The 12,715-nt window shown below is 42.2% G+C and overlaps 1 protein-coding gene across 1 annotated transcript in view; it reads right to left on the bottom strand.

The window, feature by feature from the left end:
* Positions 1-318: 318 nt before the first annotated feature.
* The window catches only part of LOC126298476 (dynein axonemal assembly factor 11-like), a 307,265-nt gene continuing 294,868 nt past the window's right edge, over positions 319-12,715 (bottom strand). Inside the window, exon 11 of the mRNA XM_049989811.1 lies at positions 319-398. Within this exon, the coding sequence (XP_049845768.1) occupies positions 339-398 (60 nt within the window). The 3' untranslated portion in view covers positions 319-338. The remainder of the gene's footprint in view (positions 399-12,715) is intronic.

Here is a 12,715-nt window from a genome sequence, read left to right as displayed (position 1 = left end):
CCGAGTGGTTCTAGGTGCTAGTCTGGAACCGCGCGACCACTACGGTCACAGGTTCGAATTCTGCCTCGGGCATGGACGTATGTAATGTCAGGTTAGTTAGGTTTAAGCAGTTCAACGTTCTAGTTGACTAATGACCTCAGAAGTTAAGTCCCATAGTGCTCAGAGCCATTTGAACCATTTTTAAGGACAGGTTCTCATTCAAATGAGCAAAAAATAGGTTAAGTTAAGCAATCTTTTTTGAGACAATGAAAAGACATTTACAGGATTCTTTGTACTTTACTTTAGATTTTAAATACAAAAAAGAAAAAAACAAAAAGGCTCCCGTAATTATGGTCTGATCAAGGACCTGCAACTTTGAAGTGTGCAGATTGCATGCAGTGTAGCCCCTCCAGAGTTATCTGAAATCAAAAATGGATAACATCAGTCGATACTACATTAAATTTATGGGAGCTTATACCTAACCACAATGAAATAACATTAAACTTAACGATATGGTGCTAACTCGAACTTTGAGTTCAATTTTCGGGGGTTTGCTTCACTACTTATGGCTCTACAAAAATTGTTAATATTAACAAATTTCATATATAAAGGGTATAAGCTCCTAAGAAAAATGTTGACTTTCCAAGGGTCAAAGGTAGAAGTTAATAGGTTGACCCATTTTTATTTTATGCTTCACGCAACTTTGAAAAATCGTTTCGCGTGAAAAACCTGTTTAAAGTTTAAAGAAAAGTTTTAAGCGTATTATTAGTCCAATTTGCATAAAAACTACATGTTATTAAATTTTTTTGGTGCCGATGAACACAAACCTGAAGATAGATTTTCGAAATTCAAAATGCCTAATCTAATATGACGGACTAAAAATTATGTTCTGACCAATTTTTACTTAAATTTGACACAAAAAAAGCGTTGTCGTTACTTTCCTCTTGTCTGCAGTTTCAGGGCCGTATATCAGTCTTTCCACAAACTCGAATTGCTCCTGGAGAGAAATTCCCTCATTCTTCTTGGCGAGAAAAGCCGATATGGCAGAATTGTGCATGCTAGGTTCGGCAGCCTGCACACGTTGTTCGACAGCGAATATATTTGCATGCATACTGCAATATAAATAATGTTGCGAACGTGTGTCACGGCACAAGTTCTCTAGCGGAGCCGGCATCTCCGACTTTGAGTGTCCCTCGGTGGCCGTGCCACTGCTTTGAACAATGGGCTGTAGAAACTTTTGTAATGCACGGATTAAAAAACCTTTCCCTCTCAACATTGCAGACACATATACCTTTCAAAAAATGCAGTAAAACGAAAATCGGATTTCCGACTGTTTAGAATGAGCACCTGGCCTGTAGAGGAGACGCTGACAGTCACATTCCTGTAGTCTCTTGTTTAAGGTAAACTGAAATTTCAGCCCATCGGTACTAAAATAAATACATGCAATTGAAAAGTTTGAGCCTAAAATATGTGCAAGACAAAAAGAATGTTAACGTAAAATTTTACATCAAAATATTTGAGCATAAGTTTTGAAACTTTTCATCACAGTGAGACTCATCTAACACTGGTACATAAAATTTCACGAGACTTCCAATCACTACTATTAATAAAAGAGAGTCTAATGCAACAAATGATATTTTAAATAAATATTAATTTTTATGCCGTATTTGTAAATACAATACAGTAATACAGGCTACTCAGGAAGAAGGAACAGATTTCAAAAATTTAATGCTTCCAAACTACGGAAGATAGAAACACAATTCCAACGTTCCTGGAAAGAGAAAAGTTCAAATTTTTAATGCGTTCAATGTGAGCACTAACATTTACATGACAAACATCAAAACGGTGGTTCATTTCATGCCACTCACGAAGCAGCTGGTCTCTCGTTATCCAATTCATTGCTTCAACAATGCGATGTTGTAGACTTTCCAAGAATGTAAGGATAAGGCGGAATAATAACACGGTTTGTTACGTAACCTCATAGATAAAATTCATTAGGTGTGAGATCTGAAGCCGGCCAGTGTGGCCGGCCAGTGCGGTTCTAGGCGCTTCAGTCTGGACCCGCGCGACCGCTACGGTCGCAGGTTCGAATCCTGCCTCGGGTATGGATGTGTGTGATGTCCGTAGGTTAGTTAGGTTTAAGTAATTCTAATTTCTAGGGGACTGATGACCTCAGATGTTAAGTCCCATAGTGCTCAGAGCCATTTGAACCATTTTTTTGAGATCTGGAGACCTTGGAGGCAACTGGCGATGAAGTTCATCTTCTGCTCCTCCTGTTTTAATCCAAAGTCCTGGAATGGCGTCATTCAGGCAACGTCAGACGAGCTTAGAAGAATGAAACACCGTTTTGACGTTCATAGAGAAATTATCTAAGCACGTCCGATGTTACCTGAATGACACATTCCAGGACGTTGGGTTGGAAGAGGAGCAGAAGATGAACTTCATCGCCAGTGGCCTACAAGGTCTCCAGAGCTCAAGCCTTATGGCTTTTATCTGTTGGGTTACGTAAAAGTTAGCATTTTTATCTACCCTATGCCACTCTAGGAGAGCCTGCGACATCACATTAATGAAGCTATGAATTCAATAACGAGAGACCAGCTGCTTTGTGTGTGGCAGGAAATGGGACACCGTTTTGACACTTGTCATGTAAAACATGGTGCTCACATTGAATGCATAAATATTTCTCCAAACAAACGAGGCCGCAATACAAATCATACAGCAAGAAACAGAGTCATGCTATCTCAGTGTTGACAAGGATGAGGCTCTCTGAACTAAGCATGAACAATGGCATCAGAGCCGGGAGTAAGTAGTGCTCGCATAGTGAAGTTCAAATGGCTCTGAGCGCTATGTGACTTAACATCTTAGGTCATCAGTCCCCTAGAACTTAGAACTACTCAAACCTAACTAACCTAACGACATCACACAACACCCAGCCATCACGAGGTAGATGAAATCCCTGACCCCACCGGGAATCGAACCTGGGAACCTGGGCGTGGGAAGCGAGAACGCTACCACACGACCACGAGATGCGGGCATAGTGAAATGCCTCCAAGTACAAGTGGGTAATGTCGCTGCTCCCAGCTGTCCTATATTGCTGCGACAGATAGCGCTCATGGTACAGAGCCGCTGGAGGCAATGTGGCAGTGGGCGGGCACCATTTGTCCCACAGGATGTGGCATGACTGCTGTCAGTGTCTGATAGAAGCTTACAATTCTGTTGCCAGCTTTGATGCACATGGTATGGTATCAGTTCAGTGTACCATGCCCCTCACCCCCAAATGCCACCATCGTTGCAGAGTGAGATGAGCAAATGATGATGGGGGCGAGTGCTGGATGCAACTGACAATGAGGAGATGGGAGCCGAAATTGAGGCAGGTGCCAAGCTCCTGCCTGTGCCCCAGCACACACATTGAGCGTGCCTCCGAACACCAGCAGAAAAACCAGGCAGAGAGTGCACACACCCACATCCAGAGGCGGAGCAGTAAATGAAGACAAAGGCACTTTGACGGCTGCAGAGGGACCCAAGGCGGCACATGGGACAACCAACAGGAATAGGGCCCATCTCCAGACGATAGTGGCTGCTGAGAAAGCGACGACCATGAAAGGGCATTGACTTCCATTGGCTCTGCAACTGGTGCCGATAGCGCGGTCCCTGTGGTAGCCAGATGCAGCGAGGGCTGCTTCAGCCAAATAGGCAGAGAACCTGAAAGCACGAAGTCTGTGCAGGAGCATACAATTCATATGAACATGTTTGATGCTGGTGGGGTCTCAGCAACCCTCTTGATCCATGCAGGGGCAACTTAGAACATACAAGAAAATGTACCATGATCCATTGCTCCCAGCACCTTCATCTGTAAGAGACAAAATCATTCGTATGAGACTTTGCCTACCTACAGGGAGTGGGTGCGACCCACCATGGTGGGTGCTGCATCTGAAGCGAGATATGGTGGCGCCATCCATGTAATATCTCCTCTGGCAAAGGTCTGTCACATGGCTGGGAGCGATAGGAAGACAAGTATACCAACAGAGCTTGATGCCAAGTGTGGCAGGAATGAAGTTTCTTCACCTGTTACTTAAAATTGAGGAATTGTCTGCCACAGTCACTTTATGCAAACCCTTAAGCCAAAAGATCAATGGCAAGGCTTGGAGTGTGGAACGAGCCACAGTAGAGTGCATAGGAACAGTGAAGGGAAATTTGCAGAAAGTGTCAAGGATGACGAGCCAACATGTATTCGAATAAAGATCCACTAAATCCAAGTAAAAACTTTGGAAAGTGCTAGAGGTTTTGGTCACGTAAAGAATGCCCCAGCCAGAGTTGACTGATGTTCATTGCAGGCTTGGCGCTGGTAAGTCAACTGTTCAGTTTATGCATCTAGATAATGCCAGGTACAATCACGTCACACCATCTGCTTGGTCTGAATGTCCTTGGTGTCAATAGGCAAAATATCAGTGAACTACAGAGCTACAAATCTGCCTGGCTGAACATGGGTAACAAATGCAGATATAGTGCAGCAGAATCTACAAATCAGAATCCGCTGCTGTGGCCTGGGAAATTTTCTGGTGATCAAGTGGAAAACAATGCAAACCACATGTGTTTTGCTCATCAGTGTAGTAACAACAAGCAGAAGATTTGTCAAATGTGGGATCAGAGTCAATAGGGAGGTGAGAAAGAGAATATACATTGGCATGCTTAAAAGTGAGCCAATGCAAATCTCATTTTAGTAATTTGACAAGAGAAGAGCCCACCATTGCAGATTCTGTACTGTGTGAGTCAGGACTGATTAAGAAGGGCTAAACAAAGATTCTAGTGGTTAATGGCCAGTTACTAAGTAAAATTTTCTGCAAAAAGCTTCTGGTGAAACTTTGTAAAGTCTCCCTTTCAATTTTCTGAGTTTTCTTCGACAGCTTAAAAGCAAAGACAATCAATCTGTCAACAGCAACAAATTTATGCAAAACAACTGCCCCAAAGTCATAAGAGGAAACCTCCACAGCCAAGACCACATATCTAGCTTGGCTCAATCAAAATAAACAAGACATCAGTCATGAAGGAAAGCATCTTTCAACTTCTGGGAAGCAGAAAAAATCTAGAAGCCAAATAAAAGGAATATTCTTCCTGTGAAATTGAAGAAAGGGAGTCATGATTTAAGTAACTACAGAAACTACATTTGCATTATTTCTTCATAACTTATGTTCTATATTGACCAACAGATCAAAAATATTTTCCAAAATGTGAAACTATAAATGGGTTAAAATTGTCCTAAAGTGGAGCATTATTAGTAAATTTAGAAAAAATAGTTCTTTTTAAACAATAATGATTAATTATACGCACTGTGTCAAAATTTACTTGGAAAACCATCACTATTACCACAGAATGTTATAAGTTTGAAAACTGTGTATATCCCACAACTGATACTACCAGAGAGAAAAACTGAAAAAAGGGGTTAATGTGCGATAAATGGTTAAAAGGTTAGACAAATGCTGAATAATAGTAGTAGGTGCCAATCTATTTCATGCAGATAAAATTTATGTTATCCATGTTGTGCATAGAACCCCTTTAATCTCTCTCAGCAAACTTCTTGTGATCTAATCTGTATGAGTGTTAGTATTGGATCCATATGTATTGCTTTACTCTGCATTCTGATACTTTTATGATTCCAATTACATATGACTTGCAACTCAAAAATATTGGGAGAGAATTTCACAGCATGTGATCAAAAGTATCTGGACATCTGGTTGAAAATGACTTACAGGTTTGTGGCGCCCTCCAGTAATCCTGGAATTCAATATTGTGTTGGCCCATCCTTAGCCTTGATGGCAGCTTCCACTCTTGCACGCATATGTTCAATCAGGTGCAGGGAGGTTTCTTTGGAAATGGCAACCCATACTTCATGGAGTGCTGCAGTGAGAAAAGGTATTGATGTCAGTAGGTGAGGCCTGGCCAAAGTCTGGGTTCTAAAACATCCCAAAGGTGTTCTATAGGATTCAGGTCAGGATTCTGTGCACACCAGTCAATTACAGGGATGTTATTGTCGTGTAACCACTTTGCCACAGGCTATGCATTACGAACAGGTGCTTGATCATGTTGAAAGATGCAGTCACCATCCCCCAACTGCTATTCAACAGTGGGATGCAAGAAGGTGCTTAAAACATCAATGTAGGCCTTTGGTGTGATAGTGCCATGCAGAACAACAAGGGTTGCAAGCCCCCTCTATGAAAAATGTGACCACACCTTAAAACCACCGCCTCCGAATTTTACTGTTGGCACAACCCACACTGGCAGATGACATTCACTGAGCATTTGCCATACCCAAACCATGCCATCAGATAACCACATTGTGTACCATGATTCATCACACCACATAACATTTTTCCACTGTTCAATCATCCAGTCTTTACACTCCTTACGCCAAGCCAGGCGTCGTTTGTCATTTACCAGCATGATGTGTGGCTTATGAGCAGCTGCTTGACCATGAAATTCAAGTTTTCTTACCTCCTGCCTAACTGCCATAGTACTTGCAGTGGAGCCTGATGCAGTTTGGAATCCCTATGTGATGGTCTGGATAGATGTCTGCCTACTGCACATTACAACCATTTTCAACTGTCGGCAGTCTCTGTCAATCAACATATGAGGTCAGCCTGTACCCTTTTGTGCTGTATGTGTCCCTTTGCATTTCCACTTTACTATCACATCAGAGTATGGAAATCTCGTGTACAGATGAATGACACAACTGACACCCAATCACCTGACCACGTTCGAAGTCTGTGAGTCCCGCGGAGTATATATAATGTGTACAACTTTGCTTCTGCCGTTTGCTGACAGGTGGTGACAACGGTATTTAGCGGTCGAAAGAAACGGATCACAGACGTCAGGCAGTTATCTTGGACCTCTGTCAACATAACCTCATTCGAACATTAGTTGATTTGTGTCTGCATCATAAAGTTGTTCTTGAAAAAATAAAAAGTTAGTTTAAGAGCCCCCGTTATTTGTGGGAGGTGTTACTGTTTTGTTACAAATTTAAGAAAACAGTGGCAGAGTCTCATTATATGCTCTCAAGTACATATGGTAAGGACGCTATTAGTGAAATGAAATGATCATATGGCATTTTTGATCGGGAGGCTCCCATGTGGGGAAGTTCGGCCGCCGTATTGCAAGTCCTTTTTAGTTGACGCCGCTTCAGGAACTTGCGAGTCAATGATGATGAAAGACACACAACACCCAGTCATCACAAGGCAGAGAAAATCCCTGACCCCACCGGGAATCAAACCCGGGACCCCGTGCACGGGAAGCGAGAATGCTACCACAAGTCCACGAGCTGTGGACAGTGAAATAACATTTCATGAGTGGTTTCAGCATTTCAATAATGGTGATTTTAATGTTGTAGACCAGCATAGTGGTGGAAGAGAGAATGTTTTCAAAGATGCAAAATTGGAGACATTGCTGAGTGAAGACTCACATCAAACTCAAGAAGAATAGGCACGATTAGTGGGAGTGGCACAGCAAGCTATTTCAAAATGTCTCAATGCTATGGGCTTGATTCAGAAAGAAGGAACTTGGGTCCCGTGTGAGCTGAAACCAAGAGATGTTGAACAGCAGTTGTGTGTTTGTGAACAATTGCTTCAGAGGCAAAAATGGAAGGGATTTATGCATTGCTTTGTGAGCGGGGAGGAAAAATGAGTTTGTTATGATAACCCTAAATGCAAAAAATCATGGGGATAGCATGGCCATGCTTCCACGTTGATGGCCAAACTGAATATGCACGGCTCCAAGATAATGTTCTGCATTTGGTGGGACCGACTTGGCGCCGTGCACTATGAGGTGTTAAAACCAAGTGAAACAATCATAGGTGCTCATTACCAAACACTACTAATGTGTTTGAGTACAGCATTAAAAGACAAATGGCCACAGTACAGCAAGAGACATGATAAAGTGATTTTGCAGCACAACAACACCCGACCTCATGTTGCAAAAGAGGTCAAAACGTACTTGGAAACGTTAAAATGTAAAGTTCTACCCTAACCACCATATTATCCAGACATTGCTCCCTCTGACTATCACCTGTTTAGATCAATGGCGCATGGACTGGCTGACCAACACTTCTGGTCTCATGAAGAAGCTACAGATTGGATCGATTCGTGGGTCGTTTCAAAAGATGAACAATTTTTTCAACATGGAATTCATATAGTGCCTGAAAGATGTGAGAAAGTACTGGCCAGCGATGAAAAATACTTTGAATGATACTTGTGTAAACAATTTGTTTGATTAAAGCCTTAAATGTTGGGTAAAAAATGGCAGAAGCAAAGTTGCACCCCTTGTCACCACGTTCCTCTATAGTATGCACCATATTTCCACTATTAAGGCATATGTGTTGTCATGTCCTCTCTCATACCTACTTATTACATTATGGACCTACAGCCCTTCTCTACCAATTATTCTCTCTATATAATACTGTTTTATTTCTAAGTGTGTGTGTGATATCATGATTGTACCTCCATCATTCTGTATAAATAACAAACTCAAAATATTTCTTTCAAAAGGATGAGGTGGAGGAGGAGAGGGGGGGATGGTGCTTCGACGACCTATCTACGTGTCATGAAATATGCTATTCAATACCTTTCAACTGCAAGCGAGCTATGTGCTAGACATCCATCATGTTGGAAGTGCATCGCCATTCTGTCATGCAGTGAAACATCTTGTAGTAACATTGGTAGAACATTACCTAGGAAATCAGCATACATTGCACCATTTGGATTGCCAACGATAAAATGGGGACCAATTATCCTTCCTCCCATAATGCCACACCATACATTAACCCACCAAGGTTGCTGATGTTCTACTTGTCGCAGCCATCGTGGATTTTCCATTTCCAATAGTGCATATTATGCCAGTTTACATTACCGCTGTTGGTGAATGATGCTTTGTCACTAAATAGAATGCATGCAAAAAATCTGTTATCATCCAGTAATTTGTCTTGTGCCCAGAGGCAGAACTGCGCATGACATTCAAAGTCATCACCGTGTAATTCCTGGTGCATAGAAATATGGTACGGGAGCAATCACTGTTGATGTAGCATTCTCAACACCGACGATCTTGAGATTCCTGATTCTCATGCAATTTGTCTGCTACTGATGTGCGGATTAGTCACGACAGCAGCTAAAACATCTACTTGGGCATCATCATTTGTTGCAGGTCATGGTTGACATTTCACATGTTTCCTTAAATAACGTAACTATCTGGCGAATGGTCCGGACACTTCGATGATGTCATCCAGGATACCGAGCAGCATAGATAGCACACACCCGTTGGACATTTTGATCACAATAGCCATACATCAACACAATATCAACATTTTCTGCAATTGGTAAATGGTCCATTTTAACATGGCAAATACCGTCTGCACTGGTGGAATGTTACATGATACCATGTACTTATACATTTGTGACTATTACAGTGCCATCTATCACAAAACGAAAAAAAGTGGTCCAACTAAAACATTCATATTTATTTACATACTACATGAATATGTAATTAAAAATGGAGGTTCCTATTTAAAAAAAAAAAAAAACACAGTTGATATCTGTTTGACCTATGGCAGCACCATCTAGTGGGCCAACCATAGCGCCATCTGGTTTCCCCCTTCAAGCTAGATGAGTTTTGTTCTTTGTAGTTTTTTCATTTGATGCTTATTTAATGAGATATCTGGCCCGGATATGTGAAGTGCAGCTGTTTCTGGGGAAAACAGAGGCACCAGAGTGTAAGAAAGAAATACTGACACTGCAGCCTCATGTCAAGAGATAGGAGTGCATTGTATACTCTCTTTATGCACCAGAAGCTGTGACCATGAATTGCTATAAGAATGGAAAACTTCAGCGGATGGTAAAGTTCAAGTTACATAATAGTGATATTTTGGTGAACAGTACAGGTACGACTGTATTCCAACTAACACCCTCTGCATTGTATTGGCCAGAGATACTGTTGTAAGTGCTGCCAGCACAAAATCTAAGCTACCTTAATACCATGAATCCTGATCTCATATGTTCTTTAGACACACAAATAGCATCTCAGCAAGGAAAAATTTCTGTGAGGCAAATGTTGCAACTTATTCAACAATAACAAAAGAACAAACACCAAAATTCAGTAACCACAAGCATTACAACCATTAGTTTTGCCATGTTTCTGATAGCAATTTGTGTACTTTAGTTTTGTTTCCATCCTCCAGACTTACCTACAAATAAGACACCTGCCAACTGATTAATTAATGTAATCCAGGAACAGTAGATTAAGGAAACTGTAACATTAGTACATTATATACGAAGACAGTAACTTGTTCTCAAAAGAACAGTTACTGTTGATGACCGTGCAGCTTTTCCCTAGAATAAATGATGACTAACTGACAACCTCAACTGCCGACAGGTGTTGTTGATATACCTCAATGTGGACAGCTGAAAATGTGTGCCCCGACCGGGACTCGAACCAGGGATCTCCTGCTTACATGGCAGACGCTCTATCCATCTGAGCCATCGAGGACACACATGAATAGCACGACTGCAGGAACTTATCCCTTGCACGCTTCCCGTTCTTTCGAGAACAAGTTACTGTCTTCGTATATATAGTTAAAAAGGCTACCCAGCCATTGACCTTCGTCTGTGCGAATGCACACAAGTTGCCCAAACTCTTATGGGAATCGCCAAAGCGTGCGCGAGTAATGAGTGGGTGGGCAAATGTCTGTAAGGTACAATACATATGTAGAATTGTGGACAGTTGGGAATGTGAGTCTCACAGGAAGTGTGCAAGGGATAAGTCCCTGCAGTTGTGCTATTCATCTGTTCTTGGTGGCTCAGATGGATAGAGCGTCTGCCATGTAAGCAGGAGATCCCGGGTTCGAGTCCCAGTTGGGGCACACATTTTCAGCTGTTCACATCAAGGTATATCAACAACACCTGTCGGCAGTTGAGGTTGTCAGTTAGTCATCAATTATTAGTGAATTAGTAATACCTTGCATGAGAAACAAAGTTAGTGCAATGGGCACCATGTACAATTATGTAGATCTATGAGACTGGAACAGAAGACAGTCAAAGGCAGAGTTTGGGGTGATTTTTTTTAAACAGGGGAAGAGCACTGGGCAGCAGAATAATTTTATTGTACATGTTTAACATTTCAAAAAGAAGTTCTACAAGGCAAGCTCACAACAGAGTAGGTTAGTGCTGGCCCAGGTCTGCCAATCAGAATGGCAACAAGGTGTACGGTCAATGAAATAGACCTCAGAGCGAGGGAAGCAGAAATGCAAACATTACTGTCCTACATAACAAGTCAATGTGAAATAATGCTATGTAACTTCATGAACCAAACCTGACTGTAAAATTAAACACAGACAGAAAGAACCAAGCTCAGTGGCCCAGAAAAAACAATTGAATGATCACAGTGAGACAAGGAGTATTGACAGGACTCACACTCAGGAGGACTATGGTTCAATCCTGCGTCCGGCCATCCTGAGTTAGGTTTTCCATGATTTCCCTAAATCCCTCCAAGCAAATGCTGGTATGGTTCCTTTGAAAGGGCACGGCTGACTTCCTTCCCCATCCTTCCCTAATCCGATGAGACCGATGACCTCGCTGTTTGGTCTCTTCCCCCAAACAATCCAATCCAATCCAATCCAATCCAATCCAATGCCATCATCAGTATTGACAGGGCTGATAAATGAGAGCAAGTGCACTCATATACCAACACCCATCATGTCATAGGCATGCACTTTGCCCTTTAAATAATAAAGGCTTTCAGAACTCAAGAACACATACTGTTGTGCTCCCATTCTATTAGTGTCACTAGAACCACTGAGAATGATAGTCTATTGAGTTTCATTGAAACCACAACAAGCTGAATGAAGATGGCCAGCCTGCTACCCACTTTCTGACTTCAATAACTTCAATAATGAGATGCACTCAACATGATGCACACCACAGCCATGATCTTCCATTGCTCCCTAGTGCATCAATGTGAGTGAGAAAACGATGTGTCCAGCTCTCCTAGACTATGGATCAGCACAGATAATCTGCAAGCTATCTATCTTCACACCGACCAGGCATGGAACATCTACACAGCCTCCTGACCGACTCATGAGCATCTGCTGCTGTCTTGGTTGATCCACCATATGTGACCACTAACTATGGCCTAGTCTTCACAACTGTCATTCTGGGACCAGTTCAGCAGTCTCCACTAGAGCACATGATGGGCTGCATAGGGTAACTGTGGTATGTCCAGGCAGGTGGTGCCTTCCTCATCCCTCAGCAGCTGCCAGCACAGCACCTGGACAGGGTACTTGACCTGTGGGAGTGACATCATGGTTCACTGACAAGGCATCAACACCTCTTCACGGCACAAGCACTTACGGTCAGCTACCCACTGCATCTCTGAAGACACTTGTAACACTATAAACTTTGACAATAAATAAATGTTACTTCAGCTATCACTGCATCACTGACACCTTCATGTGTGAACTGGACCACTCACCCACACTCCGCGTTCGACCTCCTGTTCACAATGCAGCCCCAGTTCCCCACGTCACAACAATGAGTTAAAAAAACCAACATCTCAACAGAAGTGATTTTCCATCATGTTGTTAATGCTTTCGTGGCCACTTGTTGACAAATTACTTGTTGGCTTCAGTATCAAATTCTTCAGGTGATGTTTCTTTGATAATTTTTCTGATGTTTTGCCAGCACCAGTGGGTGGCATTGTCAAA

This window comes from Schistocerca gregaria, chromosome X (assembly GCF_023897955.1).
Source record: "Schistocerca gregaria isolate iqSchGreg1 chromosome X, iqSchGreg1.2, whole genome shotgun sequence".
NCBI classification, from domain to species: Eukaryota; Metazoa; Arthropoda; class Insecta; order Orthoptera; family Acrididae; genus Schistocerca; species Schistocerca gregaria.
This window is presented reverse-complemented; position numbering and strand designations above follow the sequence as displayed.